Source organism: Diceros bicornis, chromosome X (assembly GCF_020826845.1).
Source record: "Diceros bicornis minor isolate mBicDic1 chromosome X, mDicBic1.mat.cur, whole genome shotgun sequence".
In the NCBI taxonomy this organism is placed as follows: domain Eukaryota; kingdom Metazoa; phylum Chordata; class Mammalia; order Perissodactyla; family Rhinocerotidae; genus Diceros; species Diceros bicornis.
Window position 1 is genome coordinate 107,377,087 of NC_080781.1, and position 25,259 is coordinate 107,402,345.

General features: G+C 36.9%; 1 protein-coding gene across 1 annotated transcript; it reads left to right on the forward strand.

Annotated features, from left to right (window-relative positions):
• The first annotated feature begins 1,772 nt into the window (after positions 1-1,772).
• Positions 1,773-24,160, forward strand: AGTR2 (angiotensin II receptor type 2). Its single transcript, XM_058536560.1, has 4 exons — positions 1,773-1,897; positions 21,061-21,314; positions 21,466-21,527; positions 22,786-24,160. The coding sequence occupies exon 4, from the start codon at positions 22,821-22,823 to the stop codon at positions 23,907-23,909; it is 1,089 nt and encodes a 362-aa protein (XP_058392543.1). The 5' UTR covers positions 1,773-1,897; positions 21,061-21,314; positions 21,466-21,527; positions 22,786-22,820; the 3' UTR covers positions 23,910-24,160.
• Positions 24,161-25,259: the final 1,099 nt, after the last annotated feature.

Here is a 25,259-nt window from a genome sequence, read left to right on the forward strand (position 1 = left end):
TCTTCCATAAATGTTTGTGTTCTGAGTGGTCAATTTTCACGTTACTTAAGGGCCAGCATTCATAATAGTGATTGAAAATAAAATAACATACAGTCATCTCAAATGGAAGAAATAGTACAATGGACAGTTTTGAACTTCTCTATTGCGTCAGTCTGGGCCGTGGACTAGCCAGAAAGGGTTAGGCTTCATGATTTAGCTAAGTAGAAGTGATCTACAAAATATTCCCTGGCTGGGTAGGTTGCAAAACTCAAATACCAGTGAGAGAGGGGAAGAGAGAGGCATACACACAGAGATAGAGAGAGACAGACAGAGAGACAGACAGAGAGAGAGAAAGAGAAATGCCTGAATGGAACCAGGAGACTTGCTAAGGTAGGACAAGATGTGTGGTCTAGAGTCTAGAAGGAGACATTGACTGTTATGATAGCTACTATTTCTTGAGTGCCTTCAGTGTTGCCTTAAGAATGAGGTATTGTTATGCCCATTGAATTAATGAGGAAATTGAAACTTAGAGCGATTAGATACCTTATCTAGGATGATGCAGCTAATAAGTGGTAGATCTGGAAACCGAACCTCCTCTTTCTTCCTTTAAAGCCATTTTACTGCCTCACATAATAAATAGGATTTGTGAATTTTGATCCCATCAGACAAATGATTTGTTCTCTATACTATTTTATATTATTCTCTGGGTGTAGGTGGCCCTGGGACAGCTGATATTGATCTGACTTGGAAGGAGGCCAAAGGTTGGCAGGTATATCCTGATCTGGATGAGGCAGGGATAGAAATTTTGGGATTATCTCATGGTAAAGCTCTGATTTTATTAGGAATGTACCGATACACTCCTGTCAGCAGACAGCTTTGGTGTTTACCACTAGTAATATAAATACCTTAGATTTCTATTCATGTTTTGTTTAATAGAGCAAAGACTGACATGTTTAACTCCAATGAGTTGTTTGTTTTCAGTGTTCCAAAAAAAAAATGCAGATACATTCGTTTACAGACTGATGCTCAGAGTGCCAATAGAATCTTGGAATTTAAAGACCTTAAGAGATGAAATACGACCCAGCTTAGCCCTTCCATCCCAGCCTCAAAGTATAATTGTTAAGGGGGGGCGGGCGTGAGGGGGTGAATATTGCTCCTATTCTTCATGTAAAGCTATTTATATTTAAATGATCCTTCTTATTTAGGAATGTCTGAACTAGACAGGATCAAAAGAGATTGTCCAATGAAATTATTTCATTTTGCAGATCAGGAAACTGAAGCCACACGTGTTGTTGTAAGACCACGCCTATCGTTGAATTATGCTATGGGGTTTTTCCTTCTGAGGATAATACTGGCAGTTTAAATTAAAATTATGTCAAGAAAATTTCAACTCTAGCCCATGAAATCTGAGAAAGTACTCCCTCTCTGCTTCTCCTAAAGAGAAGGTGGGGTTAGAGCAATGGAGGGTGTGTGTGTATGTGTGTGTGTGTGTGCACTTGGATGTGTGTGTGCGTGTTGGAGATTGCAAAACTAAAACCGCTACTGGCTTTGATAAAGAAATACCATGGACTTGAGCATATGACTCAGGTTGGAAATGACTTTCTGCCAAGAAAAGCTCTCTGCAAGTTTTTGGCTAGAGGCAAATGCAAGATAGAATCATTCTTGTTTCAGAGCCATCAGCAATGCTTACCAGTCATGGTTACTAGCCTACACTCCAGGGGTGAGGAGGTTGGAATTCTTTCACGTGGACTGATCCTGGATTTGCCTAGAAGAAATACACGCTTCCAAATACCTTCCACATCTGGATTCCACACTGTGAGACTTGGCAGTCGGACTGCTTTAAAAATGTTGCAGTATTGTTAGATAACCTGCCAGAATATGTTAAAATGGTGCATAGTTTGGAATAGCCCACAGATGGGTAAGTATATAAGTCCTTAAATGCTGTTTTTCTTATCTTTAATCTGGTGGAGAAGTGTAAACATACAATCAGAAGTTATAGCAACATGGTTCATATTTAGCATATTTATTCATCTTTGTTTTAATCATATTTTCTGGGAAAGTACCATTTAAAAGATACATTGTTGGGGGCTGGCCCCATGGCGCAAGTGGTTAAGTGCGCCCCCTCCGCTGCGGCGGCCCGGGTTTCGCCGGTTCGGATCCCGGGCGCGCATGGACGCACCGCTTGTTAAGCCATGCTGTGGCAGCGTCCCATACAAAGTGGAGGAAGATGAGCATGGATGTTAGCCCACGGCCAGTCTTCCTCAGCAAAAAGAGGAGGATTGGCAGATGTTAGCTCAGGGCCGATCCTCCTCACACACACACAAAAAAGATACATTGTTTAATGTAATAGCCAAGTTGCCTGGAAAATCTTGTATATAGAGTGATCTCTAATGTAACATATTTTCAGTGTGTACATCTCTTTACATAATTGCAGTTATATTTTGGGGGATTGCTCTGGTTCAATGGTAGGGAAAGCCTGGAACACTGTGTTGAGAAGGATTCTGAAGTTTCATCAGAGTTCTCAGTGGGAAAGAGTACCCTGAATGATTACTGATTTTGGCATTACTGTGAAAAGGGAGAACAATGAAAAAATGCCACATATTTAATACACTTGAGAAATTCATTTTTTTCTAATTTTTTGTTTTTTTGATTAGATAATATATTAACATGGTAAACCATGAAAATGGTACAATAGAATATACAGGAAATTATTTTCCTTTCCATACTTCTCCCTCTATCCCCCAGTGCCACGTCTTAGAGGCAATTATTGTTGCAATTTCTCTCAGAGACATTCTATGCTTTTAAAAGCATTTCTGTATAAATATCTACTTTTTACACTAATTGGAGCATAATACATGTATTTTCTGCACCACGTATTTTTAAAACTGCAAAATTTTATGTTATATATATTTTACCAAAATTTTAAAAATTAATAATATAATATACCCCAAAACATTGACTTGTGCCCTTTCAATGGATGAATTATATAGCATGTAAATTATTAATATGGTTGGATTAATATCTGCCATATTTTTTATTTTTTTCTATTATTTGCCCTTGTTCTTTGTTCCTATTTTTGTCTTCCACTCTTTTTCTGCCTTTGTGGTTTTAATCGAGCATTTTGTATGATTCAATTTTCCCTCCTTTCTTAGCATATCAGTTATACTTCTTTCTTTACTATTTTTAGTGGTTGCCCTAGAGTTTGCAGTATATATTTACAACGCATCCAAGTCCACCTTCAAATAAGATTATACTGCTTCATAGGTAGTACAAGCACTTTGTAATAACAAACAAATCCTAATTTCTCCTTCTCATCCCTTGTATCATTGCTGTCATTCATTTCATGATACACAAGCATACATAAGCATATGTATATATACATATATGTACTAAGCATACATAATTGAATACATTGTTGCTATTATTACTTTGAACAAGCTGTTATCTGTTAGATCAATTAAGAATAAGAAAAATAAAAGTTTTTGTTTTATCTTCATTTATTCCTTCTTTAATGCTCTTCCTATCTTTATGTAGATTTGAGTTTTTGACTTATATCATTTTCCTTCTCTCTGAAAAACTTCTTTTAACATTTGTTGCAAAGTAGGTTTACTGGCAGAAAATTCCCTCAATTTTTGTTTGCCTGAGAAAGTCCTTATTTCTCTTTCACTTTTGAAGAATAATCTCTCAGGGTACAGAATTCTAGGTTGGGTGTTTTTTTTCTCCCAACATTTTATTTCTCTCCACTCTCTTCTCGTTCCTATAGTTCTGAGGAGTAGTCAGATGTAATTATTATTTTTGTTTCTCTATAGATAACGGATTTTTCCCTCTGACTTCTTTCAAGATTTTTTCTTTATCTTTGATTTTCCTAAGTTTGAATATGATATGCCTCTTGATATTTTTAAGTGCTGTCTGGTCAATTCCGACTCCTAGCGACCCTGTGTACAGGACAGCAGAATCCTATCTGTGTTTTTTTGTGCCTTCCTCTCACTTCCAGCAGTATATTAAACAATGCTTTGCTCTATTCATAGGGTTTTCATGGCCAACATTTTTGGAAGTGGGTGGCCAGGTCCTTCTTTCTCATCTGTCTTAGTCTGGAAGCTCCACTGAAACCTTTCTGCCATGGGTGACCCTGCTGGTATTTGAAATACCTGTGGCATAGCATCACAGCAACACGCGGCCACCACAGTATGATAACCAACAGACAGATGGATGATTGTGGTTCCCTGAACAGGAAACAAACATGGGCATGGCAGTGAGAGCACTGAATCTTAACCACTAGACCACCAGGGCTGGCTGCATGATATGCCAAGATGTAGGTTTTTCTTTGCGTTTATCCTGCTTGGTGTTCTCTGAGCTTCCTGGCTCTGTGGTTTGGTGTCTGACATTAATTTGGGGGAAATTCTCAGTCCTTATTTCTTCAAATATTTCTTCTGTTTCTTTCTCTCTTTCTTCTCCTTCTGGTATTCCCATTATGTATAAGTTTCACCTTTTGTAGTTGTCCCACTGTTCTTGGATATTATGTTCTGGGTTTTTTTTTTTTTTTTGGTGAGGAAGATTGGCCCTGAGCTAACATCCATTGCCAATCTTCCTCTTTTTGCTGAGGGAGATTAGCCCTGAGCTAACATCTGTGCCCATCTTCCTCTATTTTGTATGTGGGATGACGCCACAATGTGGCTTGATGAGCCGTATGTAGGTCCACGCCTGGGATCCAAACCCAGAAACCCCAGGCCACCGAAGCAGACCGTGTGAACTTAACCACTATGCCACCAGGCTGGACCCTGTTCTGGGTTTTTTTTTCAGTATTTTTTCTCTTTCCTTTTTCGTTTTGGAAGTTTCTGTTGACACATCCTCAATCTCAGAAATTCTTTCCTCAGCTGTGTTCACTCTACTAATGAACTCATCAAAGGCATTCTTCATTTCTGTTACAGTGTTTTTGATCTCTAGTGTTTCTTTTTGGTTCTTTCTTAGAATTTCCATCTTTATGCTTGCATTACCCATCTATTCTTTCATGTTGTCTACATTTTGCATTAGGGCCCTTAGCATATTAATCATAGTTGTTTCAAATTCCCAGTCTAATAATTTCAACATCCCTGCCATATCTGAGTCTAGTTCTGATGTTTACTCTGTCTCTTCAAACTATGTTTTTTTTGCCTTTTAGTATGCCTTGTAATCTTTTGTTGAAAGCTGGGCATAATATACTGTGCAAAAGGAACTCTGATAAACAGACTTTTAGTGATGTGGTGGTAAGGTGTGGTGAGAAGAGAAAGCATTCTGTAGTTCTATGATTAGGTCTCAGTCTTTTAGTGAGTCAGTGCTCCTGGGCTGTGAACTTTATGTTTCTCAGTTTTATCTTCTCCTTAGGTGGGACAGGATGGCTAGAAGGTGCTGGAGTTGGGTATTTCCCTTCCTCTGGGTCAGTTAGGCCCTGATAAAATCCCATGAGTTTAGGCTCTGGTAAAATAGTTTCTCTTAAGGGCAGGCCTTGTTAAAAAGAACAAAATGCTCTGATGTATTTTATAGTGGTTATATTTCCCCTTTCCCCGAAGGAAACACAAGGGGATTTTTCTGTTATATTCACTGTGAGAACCTGGTAGAACTCTTAGAGGTTAAACTCACACAAGTGTGGTGACCTCCCTATGACTTGGCCCTCCCTGGGGTTTTTAACTGTCGGAGGTATCCACACTAAGCCTCCAGCAATTCATCAATTATAGTTTAAGTGTTCCTACCCCTTGTACCAGTTCCCATGAGGGTTTCTGCTTGTGGGTTCCTGCGCCAGTAAGTTGTGATTCTCTGTATCTACCTGTCTGTCTCTCCAATTTTGGGGGCAGTGATTTGCCCTCACTTCTCTGACAGATTTAAGAAAAGTTGTTGATTTTTCAGTTTATTCAGCTTTTTACTTGTGGTTGGAATGAAGTGACAACTTCCAAGCTCCTTACATGCTGAACCAGAAACCAGCAGTATCTGCACCATGTATTTTTCAGTTAATAATTTGTCTTGGAAATTGTTTCATATCACAATACAGCACTTCTTTGTGCTTTTTAATAGGTGTGTAGCATTCTATCATATGAATACAGTTGTCCTCAGTATCTGTGGGGGATTGGTTCCAGGACCCCTGCAGGTACCAAAATCTGTGGATGCTCAAGTTCTTTAGTCGGCCCTCCATATCTGCAGGTTCCACATCTGTGGATACAGAGGGCCGACTCTATCTTATCATTTAACTCTCCCCTATAGATAAGTACTTAGATTCTTTTCAATTTTTTGCTATAAACAATGCTATAATGAATATCCTTGTACGTGCTTGTTTGCAAATATATGCAAATAGATCTATAGGATAACTTGTTGGTGCAAAGGATGTAGACATCATTGCTAATTCTTCCTCTATAGAAATTACACCAATTTAGACTCTTACCAACATTGAATGTGAGTGCCCAATTCTGTACATTCTCACCAATGTGGTATATTATCAAACATTTAAAAAATCTCAAACATTATAGTTGAGAAATGCTATCTTGTTATAATTTTGATGTGTGATTCTCTAATAATAAAAGAATTTGACCATTTTTTATTTGTTTAATTGCCATTTATTTTTTCTTTTTCTGTGAACTCTCTGTTCGTGTCTTTCCCCCATGTTTCTATTGGTTTGTTTAGCTTTTTCTTATTGATTTACAGGAGCTCTTTATATATTAAGGAAATTAACTCTTTGTCATGTGTATTGCATATATCCGTTTTTCCAGTGTGTAATTTTCTTTTGACTTTTTAACAGTATTTTCTTGGCATGCAGAATTTTAAAAACATTTATGTAGTTAAATTTATTAGTTTTTCATTTGATGGCTTCTGGATTTTGCATTATGCTTAGAAAGACTTTTCTTTATTGTTTTTATATTTTTGCTTTTTTTTTTTTTTAAAGATTTTATTTATTCATTTTTTTCCCCCCAAAGCCCCAGTAGATAGCTGTATGTCATAGGTTCACATCCTTCTAGTTGCTGTACATGGGACTCGGCCTTGGGTTGGACAGAGAAGTGGTGCCTTGGGGCGTGCCTGGGATCCGAACCCGGGCCGCAAGCATCAGAGCGCGCGCACTTAACTGCTAAGCCATGGAGCCGGCCCTATATTTTTGCTTTTTATGTTTAAATTTTTCATTCATCTGGAATTTGTGTTGGTATAAGTTGAGAATTAGGGAACCAACTTGATTTAGTATTATTTTTTCAGGTGGTTACTTAGTAGACCCAATTTTGTGTTATACTATTTTAACAAAATACTTAAACATTTTCTTATTCCCTACATAGCTTTTTAGTAATAATATTTCATTAGATCAATATTGTAATAGTAATATCATATTGAAACATTGTTAGTAGTTTCCAGTTTTTGTTATTATATATTATGCTAAAGTGGCCTTCTTCATGTATATATTCTTGTTTTTGATGAATTAGTTCTCTGGGATACATTATTAAGAGTGGAATAATTGAATTTTGCTAAGTATGGTCATATTGCTTTCCAAAAGTGTTGCAGTTATTAATCCCGTTGATTAATGGAATCTCATCAGTTTGGAGTGTTATTTTTTTGACTATAATAGTAAGCTGAAAAAATGGAAATCCAACCTTGCCTTAATTGGCATTTATTTGATTATTAGGGGGTACAAATACTTTCTTGTGTGTTCATTTACTCTTTTCACTTAGTGGAAAGACCACGGGCTTTGGGGCCAAACAGGTCTGGTTTTAAATTTCAGCTCTGCCACTTCTAGCTTTGGTATCTCAGCTGAAAAATGTGTATAATAACACGTTATGTGCAAGAGTTTTTGATGGTCATATATGTGACATGTAAAAAACCTAACTTGAGGACTGATTTAATGAATAATATCTATTATTATTATTTCCCTTTGTGTGAATTGTCTATCATATTCTTTGTAAAAAAATTACATTGTGCAGAAATACTAAAGAGGCTGGATGAACACTGGAATAGGGGCAGGAGACTTGCTAGCCATAAGACCTTGACCAAATCACTTAACTTCTCTTAAGTGTTAATTTCTGTGTAAAAATCAAGATAATTTCTATCTTGCCCACTTTGTTTTTGTGAGTATTGAATAAGATAACAGATGCGACAGAACTTGAAAAACGTTAACGTAAAGTACTTTTACTATTACTATTATGATGAGGAAAAGTGGATGCTCAAAATCCCTATAGCTAAGACTGGCATCCAAAACCTACTATCTCTTTCCCTAATATCTTGAATTCTGAGATGCTATCAGCTTGGACTATGGTTCTGTTAGAGAACTCTCCATGTCAGCAGTGATTTAATGGAGGAGGGGAACAGGGTTTTACTTTTGACATAGGGTATCCCTAGAGAAAGAACAGATACATGAAGTAATTTAGGACACTTACAGGAAATTAAAGTTTGCATATATTTTTGAATAATTCATAACAGGCCAAGGTAGTCTCACTGGAAATCCCTAATCCCTAGACTTTTGGAAGTCAGGATTACAAGATCTTTTGATGCCTTAGAACAATTGAATGGAAGAAGTATGGCAATGACTTATTATCATAGTAATATATCCATAAAGGAAACTGCATACAGTTAAACTGAGCCAGGATGGTGGAGCATGGGGGTCAAGAATGTCATTTCTTGAGCTGGCCCCGTGGCTTAGCGGTTAAGTGCGTGCACTCTGCTGCTGGCGGCCCGGGTTCAGATCCCAGGCGCGCACCGACGCATCGCTTCTGCGGCCATGCTGGGGCCGCGTCCCACATACAGCAGCTAGAGGGATGTGCAGCTATGACATACAACTATCTACTAGGGCTTTGGGGGAAAAATAAATAAATAAAATTAAAAAAAAAAGAATGTCATTTCTTGAGGCAAGCAGACCTGAATGCCAATCCTGTGTTTGTCACTTATCAACTGAGTGACATTGGTCAAGTTATTTCAGTTTACTGTAAAGTGGGACTCGTAATAGTTCCTACCTCAAAGTGTTATTATCAGGGTTAAATGACAGACAATGGTGCTTGTAACGTGCTTGCTTAGTACAGTTCCTAGCACACAGTAAGTACTGAAGAAATAGTAGCTATTATTAACACAATTATTATTAGCAGTAGTAATAATATATCAATTAATTAGCATAATGAAAAAAATTTGCATGTGTTTGTGTGAATAGAAGTAACCATGATAGTTACCTCTTTTACTGAGTAACATTACCCTGAACAATACTTTTTAAAAGGAACGTCATAAATGCAAAGTCTGAGGACGTTAGCCAGTAGAACTGGATCAACCTAGAGAGGAAAAGTAAACTTTCTCTCAAACTTCACAGAGGTACCTTCACACGGGCAGAAAACATGAAGCTTCAGAAATTTGGGAGGAATGAAAGTTACTTACAAGTGGACATTGGTTAGAAATATGCTAAACTTGAGGTAATTCAGAACAATGATGAGGAGATTTGAGAGAGCCTGTTAAAGTGATTAGCCTTAAAGAGTCATCAATAAAAAATGTAAATCAGAAGTTATTTCTGGTCAGTTACAGTCACAAAATAAATCCAAATGCATAACTAAAATCAGTTTATTTCCACAGATCAACACTGCTTTTCTACAGATTGCAGCATAACAGGAGAAAATGTCAGACATTTTTAGGAAGTGACAGCAAGTGGATTATTAACCTAACCAGCCTTTCCTTCAAACCAAACAACAAATTCTGTACATGCCATGACCATAGGTTTTTTTAAACTCTTCTTTTATGATGAATTTCAAGTCATATTTGAGGTTGGTGAGGAGCACAGAGTGTGGAATTTTATGCAAAACATCCTAATATGTTTGCATAGCTCTAATTTCTTTCACACCCACTCATTTTGCCCTTTGTTGTCTGATCATTAAAAAAGGACCTAATTGTGCTAATTTTCTGCCTAAAATTTCCCCATCATGAGTAGATTAAATCTAAACTCCATAGTAGGGTTATAAATGCCCTTTATAATAATGCTTTGACATATCGTCCAGTTTATTGTTCTCTACTCCTACATCCTTGTCTTTCCTCTAACCATAACCCGTGCCATACATCTGGTCCTTACATTTAGTGTGCATCAGAATTAGGTCAGAAGCTCACAAAAACTGCAGATTCTTGGGTCATATCCCTTGAAGTCCAGCAGTGGCCTCTAGGAATTGGAGATTTTTACACGCAAAGCAGTTGATAGATCTCAGTTTGAGAAACAGTGGCCTAAACTCTGTTCTACCAAATGTCTTCTCATTCCTTTGAAAGTCCATCTCAGTTTGTACCTCCCCGCCTTTGCATCCTTCTTTTTAATTCCCTTCTTCCTTTTTTTCTGCCTGACTGATTTTCTACCAATTCTTCATGACCTGGCTCAAAGCTGTTCCCTCTTTGAAAGCTTTGCTCGAACAGAGTTAGTGTTCCTTCCACACTTTGCATGCATGTTGAATGCTGATATTTGTATTAATCTTCCTTAATCAATTTAGACTTTCTTCTAAGGGCTGAGATCTTCTTGGTCATTTTTGTGTCATACTCTAGAGCTTGGCACAGTGTCTAACACGTAAAAATAGATGCCCAAGAAATGCTTTTTGAATGAGTAAGTGAGTTGATGGAGATCCTTGGCTTTTATATTCAACATCAGATGAAATAAATATTGTAGTTGAGAAATGATTTGGTTAGATGCTGCCTTGGGACATAGATATTAAGCAATTTTCCTTAGCCAATAAGAATAATTAGGAATTTTGCCAAACAGTTCATAACATAAGGTTTTATTTCTTTTATTAGTAGTTGAATAATTAAAATCCAGTTTTACTATTGTAATTGGTATGAAATTTTCTAAAAATTGAGTAGTACAAATAAATCTATGTCCTACAGCTGATGAATTTATTTAGCAAAGGAGAGCTTCAGATTGCGTTTCAATTACATGAATCTAGATAGACTTTGAAATGTTAATATATCAAAGCACAATGCTGACAAATGTTTGCCATAACAAGTGGCATTATTTTGAACCTAGGAACAACAACAGCAATGAAAACGAGTAGGAAAGAAATCTTTAGATCCATAGCAGTTTAAAAAAATCCATATTTGGGATACATTTTTGAATAAAGAGTTGTCAGAAATCTAGGTGTAACTGATATGAGAATTTTCCTTCTGGTCCTTTGTTTCAAACTCAAAAAGAGCACTTCCAATTAAAGGACAAATTTGTTTAAGCGACAGTTGTTGATTCAACAAATATTTATTGAGCTCCTATATTGTGTCAGATTTGGCTCTAGAACCTAAGGATACATTAGTGAACCAAAGAGGCAAAGTTCCTGTTAATAAGAATCACTTTCTTGTATGAGAAGAAAGTCAGTAAACAAAATATAACTATATACATATGTGTATGTGTGTGTGTATGTGTGTGTGTGTGTGTGAATGCTATGTCAGATGGTGATAAGGGCTATGATGTAAGATAAAGCAGGGTATGGGGGGTATTTCAGTTAAGGAGGGATGGAAAAGCTTCTTTAATAAGATGACATTTAAGCAGAGATCTGAAAGAAGTGAGAGAGTAGGTCATGTGGCTATCTGGGGAAAGAGAATTTCACATAGTAGGGAAAGCATTTGTGAAGGCCTTGAAGGCAGAGTGTGCTTGGGGAATAGGAGGCATACCAAGGAAGCCAGTGTGACTGGAGTGGAGTAAACTGGAAGAAAGAGGTAGGAGCTGAGGTCTTAGAAGTAGTGCTGATGGTGGTGTGTATGTGGGTTGGGGGCGATGCATGTAAGGTTGGGGGCGATATCATGTAAGGCCTAGTAAGCCTTCTTAAGATAAGACAAGCCACTGCAGAGTTTTCAGTAGAGGGGTGACATGATCTGACATTTATTTATTATTGTCTACATAAGCTGTGTCTTTCATTCTAAATTTTTCATTAGTCATTACTAGGCTATACTTTCGTTCATTACCTTGTTTAGAAGTCAAAGAACATGACAGAACAGTTTAGGCAGTTTTAGATAATTATTAATAACAGTGATCATGTTTAATAATAATAATAGTTATTAATTTTAAGCATTCTCATAAAAAGAACAACAGCAGCAACAACAGCAACAAGGTGTATAGATGCTACCACTTACTTAGTGCCTGCTCTGTGTACTCTATATACACATTATTTCACACAATTCTCACAACTACCTATGAGGAGGTACTGTTATTCTCTCCATTTTACATTTGCAGAAACATGAACAAGAATCACTTATTCTTTAGAAAATATTTTATTTATGCAGCCATGTATCTTATGCAAAGCTGTATTTATCTTGTTTTGGTATAAAGCAACACAGAATAATATAGTGCATGACTGATTTATTTGGCTTACTTGCTTTTGGCAAGTAATAACAGTGGTTCAATACAAATGGCAAATGTTAATTGAATATGCTATATATTCCAGGTTCCATACTAAATGCTTTATATGCGTTATCTCATTTAATCTTTACAATAACCCAGACAAGAAGACTGGAATTCAGAGATATGAAGTGACATATGCAAGGTCACACAGCTAGTAAATGGTAGAACAGAGACCAGACCATCTGACTCCAGGGCTTGTGTTTTTAACTACTGTGCTATATGACTAAATATGGGTGAAAATAGATCGATACATTCAAAATCTTTTAACGTGTACTTGGTGTAACATATTTCAAAACGCTGTTTATTCATTTTATTTTTAATCTTTGAACGTAGACTCATCAGCAGTTGGATGTTTAAGTCCATTTGGAGTGGTAATATAACCTAAGTTCCTATAAACCTATAGCACAACTGTACTGTTCCTTCTAGGTCAGTGTCGGTGACAATCAACCACATTAATGCCTTGATCTGTCCACATGCTCCGTATGTTGTTTATTTGTACTGTCTGGTCCTTGAGACCAATAATGGCTGTGGCATGCTTATCACTTTGAATATGTAACACGTTGAAAAATATGTTTGTCATTTCAGTCTACCCAACACAAGTTACAAAAACAGTAACAAGGACAAAATGTGAAGATGAATTGCTGAAAGAGAAATGAGAGAGAGGGAGGGGAAGGGCAAGGAGAAGAAAGGGGATGAGAGAGAGAGAGCACGAGAGAGAGAGAACTCTGCCAGTGACAAACTGGCAACATATTACCAACATCAGTCTCCCAATAGCCACCAGTCTACTATGGATTCTGAAAGATAATGCTTTCATTCCTCTCTGCTAGTAGAAAACACTCTAGAGGATGGATGAACCTCATTTTTCTTTCCTCTGCTCTTCTTCTTATCTTAAGAACTACCCCTTGCTCATATGAACAAAGTCAAAAAGAGAAAGAAGAAATTGTTATGAAAATTTTATTCTTTGAAATAAATTAGACTGGAAGCTCCTGGAAACCAGGGGGAAGGTTTTATTTATCTCTGTATTTTCAGCACCTGGCCCAAGGCCTGGTACGTGGCAGGCCTTGAGAAAATGTTTGTTTAAAAAATGAGTGCCTCAATGAAGGTCAGGCTATAAAGACAGTGTGGATAATGTTAATAGTATCCTACATGAGCACACAGAAGGATAGCATTATGAAGAGTTGAACCCAACTTTTCCAGTACTCACCAGATTTTGCTCAAGTGGCTGGTGAAGGGGATAATCCTTTCATTCCTTCATTCTCCATGTACTTCCTACCCGGAGAGAGGAGCACCATTCTCCTCTAGCTTCTATGCTTCAACTTCCAAACAAGGACAGAACTGCCATAATTAACCTACTGGCCCAAATCAATTAATTATTTTCAAAGATTTACTTTTTGACGACTGAAGCAATGAACTTGGATCCTCCTCACCCATCTCTTCTACTGTCCTTTCCTGCCTAGCGTTTGCTGTCTTGTGCAGTGGGAAGGCATTATTAGGTTAGCTAGCTGGATACTTAATGGAGCTCACATCTCTCTTTAACTCTATTATTCATTCTAAGTTTTACATAGGAGTGCCTGTAGGGGCTGGAGCTTCTCAGAAATTTAGCAAAATTTCAAGGGGAAAAATAAAGATTTTTAGAAATTTACAATCTGATAAAAAAATTTATTTTGAAAGTGTAGGACAAGTTATGTGTGCATTTTTTTTTATTTTATATATTTATACAGTTTTAGATTTCTTTGAAAAGCTTTCTCAGTACTCCAGAAAGATTTGAACAGTCAATTAAATTATAACAAAGACCTAAACTGCTGCGATTCAAGCTCTTTTCACCGTATTGACTTCATTTTAGCTGCAGGCATTTACCTTTCAGATAAGAGTCAGTAAAGAAAAATCTTCTTTTTACAACATTTCACCTGTGAGATTTGCTCTAAGTCTATTATATTTACCAATTATTCTCATTTGCTGAGTTATGCTGCTAATCTTTTAAATTATTTTTCAGATTGACTTTAAGCCAGAGATTTCCAGAATGCTTAGAAGTCCCTCTTGAATTGGGGAAATTAATTCATCTTGTGCCTCATATGTAATAGAATGATAGTGGAAATAATGGCTGGGATTTGAGCCTCAGTTCTATAATTGACTAGCTGTTTGACCTCGGGCAAGTTATTTAACCTTTGTGCTTCGTCTCCTAATTTATAAAACTAGGATGCTAACTGTCTCTCGGGATTGTTGCAAAGTATACGTGAAATGTGTGTTGAGGGCCCAGCACAGTGCCTGGTGCCCTCTCCTGTACTCTGTTCACATTCTTTAACGTCAGCACCTCCCCAACAACCCCCGGGGGACTTCATGTCTGGGGAAATGAAGAGTTACTTCTCTTCGCAGAAAGGTTGGGGACCTTGAGATGGAAATAAACCCTGGAGGCTATTTACATGACATTTATTCTTTTGCCAAAGAAACCTTCTGACTAGGAGTTTAGTACAAATAACAAGAATGTATACAGTTAGGGGGAAGTAGACTTACACTAACAGCACTAAATGTTCACTGAATGAATGTTTAGCTTACTGCAACCTGTGGGGCCACAGATTCATGCCACTGAAAATAACTAAAGCACAATGAAAATACTAATACAATGTCGTTCTTAAAGTTCGTTCATTTATGTATTGATTTGTTATGTTTTTCTCTAGACAATGTCTTTTGGAATTTCTAGGCTACAGATAATCTCTTTTTCTGTTTTGTTTTGTGAGGAAGATTAGCCCTGAGCTAACATCTGTTGCCAATCCTCCTCATTTTGCTGAGGAAAACTGGCCCTGGGCTAACATCCCTGCCCATCTTCCACTACTTTATATGAGACGCCGCCACAGTGTGGCTTGACAAGTGGTGCGTTGGTCCGCCCCCGGGATCCGGGCCTTCGCAAACCCTGGGCCACCAAAGCAGAGCGTGCGAAATTAACCGCTACACCACTGGGCGGGCCCCTACAGATCATCTTTTAAGCTTAAAATATAAGGAGAATAGATGCTGGGGAGAGACAGGAATGGGGAATGACTGCTAATGGGTGTTAGGTTTCTTTTAGAGGTGATGAAATGTTCTAGACTTATATAGTGGTTGTAGTTGCACAACTTTGTGAATCTACCAAAACCCACTAAACTATCCATTTTAAAAGGGTATGTTTTATTGTATGTGAATTATATTTCAATTTAAAAAAATAAAAGGTGAATAATTTCAATCATGTGACCAATATATAATAGGACTAATATAAAATAGGAGTGTTAATACTGAAATAATATACCATAACATAATTGTAAGGAATTTTATCAACTTCTAGATATCTGAACATGAACTATTTGGGGGGGATACGTTGGAAATTACTTACAATAAAAATTCTGGATTCAGTTATAAATTTTACAAATCCATATTGAACACCATGAATCCAAATAGCTGTAGGATAAATATCTAAAAGCTCAAGCAGTCTCAGAATTTCCAATGGTAAGTCTCCTGTTTTTCATTTCCTTGGAGTAAAGACCCTAGAATCCTCACAGAACCCCACCCCCAAACTTCCTGTCATCTTGTTCTATCTTCTAATCTTAAATTGTTTTATACCTCAAAAGCGAAATATATCTGAAGCTGTACAATGTTTTGTGGTTTTTCTGTCCTTTTAGGGGCCTGAGGGAGAGATTGGGGCAAATGAGCTCCTTGAACAAAGTCAAATAACCATTCGTTCTCATTATTTGCTCTGAACTGATGGCCAGTTTTGGAGAGATGTTATTTTGCCTCTTTCCCTCTCTTTGTTGTAAACACAAGTGAGACTTTTCTTCCCCCCTACCCCCATTCTCCAACTTTGAGAGTTTGTCTAATTAATCAAACAAGAGCTTGAATGTTTTTTAGACTGCCTGGAGCGGAGACTTGACTATAGCTTCATCAGTAATAGTAATATCTAAAATAATGTACTAATAGAATTGGGTGGCTACCAGAAATTAGGGTTCATAGAGGCAAAACTAGTGGAAAGGATGGTTTGGAGGACTCATCAGTTTGGCTTCTAGAATGATAATCTCTGCTATGGAATTTCCCAGAGCCGAAGTGAAATATGCTCCCAGTTAATTACCAGCTTTCGTGGTCTGATTATGTAGCCACCAAGCCAGATTTCCTCTCTTTATTGATATTGGGAAGGAGATGGAGAGGGTGCTTTAGATAAGGAACACAAGCTTTACGCCACTGGAAAGTAGTATATCCCTATTGTAAAATAATACATTAGCAATGAATGTGGTATATCAGTTTTGTGAGTATTTTGTTGGCATGAGTCCATTGCTGAGAGCCTTGGTATCTTGAGAAAGTTCAGTTTCTGGACCTCAAGACTGAGGACCAAACTCTAGACTTAATAATTTGTTGATCCACTGGCCAATGAGAGACCCAACCTGGCACATCTCTTTCAAAACATCCTTATTACCTAACAGTGGTATTTAAATATTGCCAAGACAACTGGTTGGTTTGGTCAATTTAATTAATTGACCATTTGGGATAATTTAGCCAAGCTAATTGTAGGAGAGGAAAAAATTCCTCTACCCTCTTAGGTTCAGTGGCTGGGACTGTAAAATTAACTGACAAAAGACAGATTAAGTAGAAAAAAACAGAGTTTATCAACATGTGCTTCATGTATACACATGTGAGAACTCAGTGATGAGTAACTCAAAGGGGCTTGTATAGCATCTTAACAAAGAACAATAAATTTGTAGCAAAGTGACAAGACAAAAAAAAGAGGGATTAGGGCTTTTAGAGTGGCAAACTGTGGGGAGGCAAATATACGGGGGAAACTAATAGAAGATAAGTATTTTTTAGTAAGATTTGTTATGTAGATTAAGAGTTTTGTCCTTCCTGGTAAAGGGAAGGGAGACACTTTTACAAATTTGTGTCCTGCTTTTAGGCAAATAGGGGGAGGGCAGAGAGTTTTTCTTGCAGTTGCTTCTTCTTGATTATCTTTACACCAAAGTGGCAGATTCTGGGGTGGCATATGCCGATACCCTAGATAATCAATTTAGTCAGATAAGTAGGGGAAAATGTTAGATCAATTAGCTGATATTTTGAATGTGAAACAAAAATATAGACAATTTTCAATTTTTTACTTTTCTACCGGTTGGGATACATAGCAGTGAGATGCTATTTGGTAGAACTAGGGTGCCTTCTGTGAGATCCTGGTCTGAGCATGATGCTCAGGCCTGCAGATGCCTTTGGGGCAAAGGGAAATTGGAACTCTTCCTTCTCCTTATGTTTTTGGGACCAGATTCAGCTGGAAGCAACTGGTCTCAGGAATGTACTGAGTCAGACATCTATTTATTTCCCTACATGGATTCCATCCTGTTAATTGATTTAATAGTCCTCTCAGTCACTCTCTATGTGATGCCTAGGCAGACTGTTAATTTGTTGCAAATAATCACTCATGTTGGCCATTTTACTGAATTTTTAGGCTGGTTTCTACAAAATGATCAATCTGATTGCTAGTTCTGAATAGAGGACCTTATTTTTTTCTCACTTGCTTTCATCCTGAAGTTTCTATTCTCATTATATTGGAAACTAAAGAGAGGCACAAAAAGAATCTGCAAAGAGGTATCAATAATGGGTAATCTCTTAGCTATTCTCCTTTTAGGGACTCCCAGGTTTGGAAAAGTCCAGTGACAATTAAAGTAAGGCTTCCCTATGGGTAAGTGAATTGAAGAAAGATTGGTGTTAAGTATATTTGTGTGTGTGTGTGTGGGTGGGTGTGTGTTGAAGTCAGGAGAAGTGGAAATGCTAGTGGTCTGGACAGAGGGACTCAGAGAGGAGGCTGGAGTGTGGGAAAATTAAAATGACTCTGAAAAACTTAAATTAAAAAGGAAAGCCCATACATCTTTAATCATTCCATGATCTGCACTTCTAATTCTCACCTTTATAACCAGGGCATGCATATTCAGATTTTTGCATTTAATAATTCCTTTTCTCCTTCAAACCTCATTTCTGTGTGTGAGTGGGGGTGAGAGAGACAAATAAGATTTTTTCTGAACCCCGTATCCTTCTAGCAGAGGAGAAATTCCTCTTAAGGACATCCTTTTTCTTTTTAACCTGGTCCTTTAAATTTTACTGTTAAGTAATCTCACAATAAATAACAGGTATTCATTAGAAAAAGTTTAGTTTAATGTGATTTTCTACTGTTTAATTTTGCTAACCAAGCTGCACTTGTCCTCAAGAGCTACATAATTTATTCAAATGACCTGAGGCTTTTTAAGTCAATCTTTTAGCAGAAAAATTACCCCCTGCCCCTAGGAGAGTGAATTGTTTTGTGTTGTACTGCTTCCCATGACTGACATTTCTTTGACTCTCAAGTGTATTTACATTGTTGGCTTAACTTGGAGTCCTTTGCTGAATCAATAATACGCTTTATTTCTTGCTTCAAGTGGTGTCAATATTATTGTTCTTTCTTTTTTTTTGCTTTTTTCCCTTAATTCCCTGCAGTTACAAAGTTTTTCTTTGACTTGTGAAAATTTTTACTCCTAAAATTATGAAGAAACAGAGCAAATATCTTTTTAATCTTCTGGGAAATGTGTGCCTCTTTAAACTTTATTTACGTCAGAAGTTACTGTAATGAAGGACAAAAGCTCTAGACAAGGTCCCTTGCTCCTTGGGGGTGTTCAAGGCTAGGTCTCCCGGAGGCCAGCCTGCAGTTTGTTCTCAGAATTTTATAGCTCACCTCCCGGCTGTTTCTTTGCAAGGGGCATGAGAGGGGGCTAGAAATAGAGCAGGGTGGGAATCTGACCCATCGTGACCACTCAGGAGGTTCTGGCCTGGAAAATTCCCCTGTATGTGGCAAAAACAAACATCTGAAGTGGAGGGAGAAACCAGGCTTAAACAAAGAGTGAAACCAGTTCTCATTTCAAGTCTCCTGCCGATAACCAGATGTGCCCGCTCATTTGTTTCCCAAACATCAGTTTTCCATCATTTGGACAGAGCCTCAACCTGAATCTATCCAGAGCATAGGAAACAAATATTTTGAGATTTAATAAAATGATGTGTATGTATATTAGGAGCATTTTCTCAATGTTCAAACTCAGTCTACCAAAAGAAACATTAAAATGGTGGTGTGCAAACCTTTGAATCCTACTATATTTTTCAGGCAATGGTCACCTCTTTTTACTGGTCCAGTCTGCCTGTGTGCTATAGGATTGACTTCAATATTAATGGAGAAACAGACAAATGTTGAAAGCCATCTGTTTTGTCTCATGTCATTAGTAATTTTGTCTTCTGTCACCCACCCTCGCTTCTTCTCCGTTGCTTTCCTTCTGCTGGACTCATGACTTAGGTCCCCAGCTAATTCCTCAGAGCCTGCCCTCCTCCACCGGCAGCCCGCAGCATGGATAGTCACACTCTTACCGCTATCAGAAAAATATGATCCATAGAAATAACTGGAATCCTTATACCCATTTAAGTGTCCTGTGTTCTCTGGTTTTCTGTCACTGTAGTAAACTATCTAGTCACACATTTCGCCTATTTGTGGTCTCCATTTTGGGAACAAAATTAAGAAAAATATTTTCTCCCATATAACAATCCTTTAAACTCTTATCTCCTTCTTTAGTGCTTTTGTAACAGCTTATGAATGGTCAGCAATAACTTGCTGTAAATGTTGCATGTTTTCTTTTTCTAGGACAAAGGGTGAGATTAAAGGACTAGCTAGTGCTCCCTCCTATAGTGTGGAGGTTAGGAGCATGGGCTCTGACATTAGATTGCCTCACTTTGAATTCAAATGTCCTTGTTTCATAGCTATGTGACCTCAGAAAAGTTATATGAACTCTGTGAGCCCTAGTTTCCTGATCTATAAAATGGAAGTACTATTAATAGTTTATAATAGCACCTACCATGTGCTAGGCACAGTTTTAAGCACTTTAAATATATTAGCTCATTTAAATTTCATAACTCCATGATGTAGGTAGTTAACATCACCTCCATTTCTCAGATGAGAAAACTGAGACACAAAGAAAAAAGTATCTTGTCCAAGGTCATAGAATTAGTAAGTGGTATGCCGATCTTGTGAAGCCAGGTAGTTGGATCCCACAGGCCATGTACCTACCAGTATGCTCTATTGCCTCTCTATTGCATTATTGAGTATAAAGCTCTTAGCACAGTGTTTGGCACATAGCATTTATAGTCAGCTAGTGTTATCACTACCATCACCTGTTCTTATCATTTTTCCTTTTGTCACTCTTGCTTCTACTGGACTGGTTGTGTAAGGTTGATCACGCCAACCCCCACAAAAAGAAATAACAACAGTGATCTAGGCTGCAGTAGCTACCTAATTCTTCTTTACCTTGCATGCTTTGTATTTAGACTGGAAATATGACAGAGACCTATGAAAGGAGACACTAAATGTTAATACCTCTTTTCTAAGACATGAAAATTACATCCCTACTATCACCACCCCTCCAGCAACAAGCCAACAAAAATTGCTTAAAGCAAGGAAGAAATTTTAGAAATTGTAGACAAGTAACATTGCTACTGTTCTTTAATACGTAGGGGCAAAATTTTTAAAAATAATGAAGGTTGCAAAAGATGTTTGCAGACAAAGACTCTGCTACTAGAATAAATTCCCTAGTCCACACTCCTTAACTTGTTTTAGAATGCCAGTATTAGGGAAAAAGAAAGAAAAACTTCTGCAAATTATTATATTCTTCTTTGAAAGTAAGCCACTGAGTTCAAAATTCTCTAACACATTTGTGGAAACTTCTTTTTTTTTGTTTTAGATTTATTTGAATGAGCTGTTATGATTGGAGACAGTGAGAATTTCAGATTAATGTTTTGCAGCCAAAAAAAAAAAAACCTCTGGAAAGCTGGCAAGTGTTCATAAGTCAGCCCTAGAATTATGTAGGTTGAAGGCTCCCAGTGGACAAACCGAATATATAAGAAGGAAACCAGAGATCTGGTGCTATTACGTCCCTGAGTCTAAGGGAACAAATAAGCACAGAATTAAAAGCATTCTTCAGCCTGAATTTTTAAGGTAGGTCTGTACAATTTATATATACTCTATTTGGAAAGTAGAACATACATTAAATAAAAATATTTTTAATGGATGAACTTTCCCTTTTCCTGTATTTTAACACTGTATTTTGCAAAACTCCTAAATTATTTAACTGCTGTTTCTCTTACAGGGGTGCACTTAGAAACTAGGCAAGCTGATTTATGATAACTAAGTTTTAAACTCCAACAACCAGTAAGTCTTCAAGTGGGTTTATTTTAGATTCTTTCATGCTAATTTGTTAGGTCAAGATTATGAGAGAATGAGCTTTAGACAAAAATGATACCTTTGCTGTTTATTAAGAGATTCTTTGGTGATTATGTTTTTCATTGAGTAGTTTATTTGTATGTATTTTTGAAACTATCTAAAGTAATAGTCTTTCCCTTGCTGTGTTTATCTTCAGCTAATTTTCTTTTGTTTTAAAATAATGCTGCTACTAAAAAAAAACCAGTATCACAAAAACCTGAATATTAATTATAACATTTGAGAGCCATGTAGCAATGTTACTACTTAGTTGTGTTAAATTGAAAAGATAGCAAAGGAAAAATGATACAGTTATATGATGATTAATCGTTGATGTTCAATTCTTATTTCATTGCGCAAAGAAAACTATTTCTACTTGACCCTAAATCAGATTTGGCTATTTTTTCTTTTTCTTTTCCTAATTGAAAAAGAAAATGGATTTTCTTTAAAATAGATTAAACTTAAATATTTATGTCTAAAACTAATAGTTTCTATTAAAATGTGAACGGGGGCTTTTAGAAATACACACATATTCCCTAACTTCCTCTTAATTATATTATTGTTGTGAAAACAATGGAAAAGTAGAACTAAAGGAATTATTTTTAATTAGTAAAAACCAACCATAATCCCCCATCCCAATATGTTCCTTTTGCATATTCTCTTTCAGTCTTTTGTATACTTATTTTTTCCACAGCTTATGTTACTTATATTTTCCATAGCTGTAATGATTTGTGTATAATTAGTTACTTGAATAAGGCATTTCTCTGTGCAATAGCAGGCAGCAGGGTGGTTTCTAGAAAGTATACAGACTGAGATATGTGCTCAAGTGTTTTTGAAATATTAACTTTTCTTATTTTTTGGTTCATTCTTATTTGTTTCACATATGTCCTACCTTGGCTAACCTTTTGATATATTAATTTTCTTTAAACCTTTTGAAAATATGATAGAAAGATGGGCAAAATGTAGTTTTGTTTAGAATTTTCAGTCTCTGATGCTGAAATGTCTTAACTTGTTGGTACTACTGAGAAAATTCTCTTTTCTTCTTCAAGAAGTAAAATTCATTCTTATCTCATAAGGCAAGGTTCTGTTTCATAATGTTTTCTATAATCACCCACCTTTTTTGCTTTTGACAAACTTTCAAAATGCTAATGACTCAATGAGGTCCTAAACTCTGGATGTCTTCTGAGAGTTCCATTTTTTTTTTTCACAGAAGGTGTAAGAATTAGGAGCTCCTGACATTTCAACATGAAGGGCAACTTCACTCTTGCCACCATCAGCAAAAACATTACCAGCAGTCTTCATTTTGCACTTGTGACCATCTCTGGCAATGAGTCTACCTTTAACTGCTCACATAAGCCATCAGATAAGCATTTAGATGCAATTCCTGTTCTCTACTACATTATTTTTGTGATTGGATTTCTTGTCAATACTGTTGTGGTTACACTGTTTTGTTGTCAAAAGGGTCCTAAAAAGGTTTCCAGCATTTACATCTTCAATCTGGCTGTGGCTGACTTACTGCTTCTGGCTACTCTTCCTCTCTGGGCAACCTATTATTCTTACAGATATGACTGGCTCTTTGGACCTATGATGTGTAAAGTTTTTGGTTCTTTCCTGACCCTAAACATGTTTGCAAGCATTTTTTTTATCACCTGTATGAGTGTTGATAGGTACCAGTCTGTCATCTATCCCTTTCTGTCTCAGAGAAGAAATCCCTGGCAAGCATCTTACATAGTTCCCCTTGTTTGGTGTATGGCCTGTCTGTCCTCATTGCCAACGTTTTATTTCCGAGATGTCAGAACCATTGAATATTTAGGAGTGAATGCTTGCATTATGGCTTTCCCACCTGAGAAATATGCTGAATGGTCAGCTGGGATTGCCTTAATGAAAAATATCCTTGGTTTTATTATTCCTTTAATATTCATAGCAACGTGCTATTTCGGAATCAGAAAACACTTACTGAAGACCAATAGCTATGGGAAGAACAGAATAACTCGTGACCAAGTCCTCAAGATGGCAGCTGCTGTTGTTCTGGCGTTCATCATTTGCTGGCTTCCCTTCCATGTTCTGACCTTCCTGGATGCTCTGGCCTGGATGGGTGTCATTAATAGCTGTGAAGTTATAGCAGTCATTGACCTGGCACTTCCTTTTGCCATCCTCCTGGGATTCACCAACAGCTGCATTAATCCCTTTTTGTATTGTTTTGTTGGAAACCGGTTCCAACAGAAGCTCCGCCGTATGTTTAGAGTTCCAATTACTTGGCTCCAAGGCAAGAGAGAGAGAGTGTCATGCCGAAAAAGCAGTTCCCTTAGAGAAATGGAGACCTTTGTGTCTTAAACATGAGAGTGGATGGCATGTTGTCAACATGGCAACTTGGTTTGAGCTCCCCTTGAAATATCTTTTAATGGCTTTAGTAAAATAATGTTTTTTTTCCCCTAATGTAATCTTTTCTCACTCTTCTAGAACAGAAAACCAAATGTAACTATAAGTTTTATCCTCTGGTGACTTTCAGGAATTGCCTATTTTTTTTTCTGATCTATCAGTACAAGACTGTCATCGGGGAGGCATATTCATAACCTAGAAATAACCAGGGGTTTATCTAAAATTATAATTAATAACAAATTGTGAATTATGATTTGGGGTTTCAGATTTCTCCTTGACAAATGCTTTTTGTTGATTTTTATATCCATTTTCATCAGACTTTCCTCTTGAACCAAGGCCAGTCTCTTAACTTGTTGCATTATTTACAAGACATCATGCAAAGAGACACGAGCACTTCTAAGTGAAGTTTGCTACAGTAGATTGGTACCAGATTATTCAGGCTCTAGTCTTATACCTTCTACTTTAAAAAAATATTATAAATAATAATCCTTTTACATTTCACTTGAGCATAGGTTTATATTTAAGATATAGCTACATGTTGAGTAGGGCTAGGAATATAGGTAACAGCACATGTACGCCTACATTTTAGCTTATTTTTACAGTTATTGAATGTAAGATGTATAGTAACAGATTTATAATTAACAAATATTGAGTGTTCACTAAACTCTGAATAAGCACTTTTTAAAACTTTCTATCCATTTTAACTATTGTTTAAAGGTTTCTATGTTCTCCGATAATTTTTGGAAAACAATTACTAGACACTGTGTCGTGTTATAAAATGTAAAGGTCACTTTTTACATCCTTGACCTTTCGTTTGTGGTGCTTTGATATATAATAAGTTTACTTGACTTTTATTATTGATGCTTTGGTTCTGGTTGCTTCCCAAAATATCTGTGTGGCTTCTATAACTCTTTAACTTGTAATAAACCTTTAATTGGCATAGGAAAAGGTTATGCCAGAATAGAATTTTGATACCCCAGGAGGACAAAGAGATCAGCAAATGACAAGTTTGGTGTCACGCAAAAAACCTACCTGTCAGAGCACTGCAATGTGGCTTTGAAAATATAGACCATTAACCTATATCTATAGATGCTGTTTGTTCTAGAATTTATAGGATTCTGTAAAACTCTTTTAAACCAATCTCTGGTCTATAGATCTCTTTATCAACACTATCAGAACTCCTAAGTTAGAGGAGTACCCAAAATTGAGTTACCTAGAATTTACTTAGAGTATGAATCCTAGTTTTAGAAGTTAGAGCTTTCATTCTGCACCAGCCCCGTTAGTACCAGGTTATCTAGGATCTTC

Coding starts and splice junctions, on each gene's coding strand:
- AGTR2 (XM_058536560.1), top strand. CDS start 22,821: ATGAAGGGCAACTTCACTCTTGCCACCATCAGCAAAAACATTACCAGC.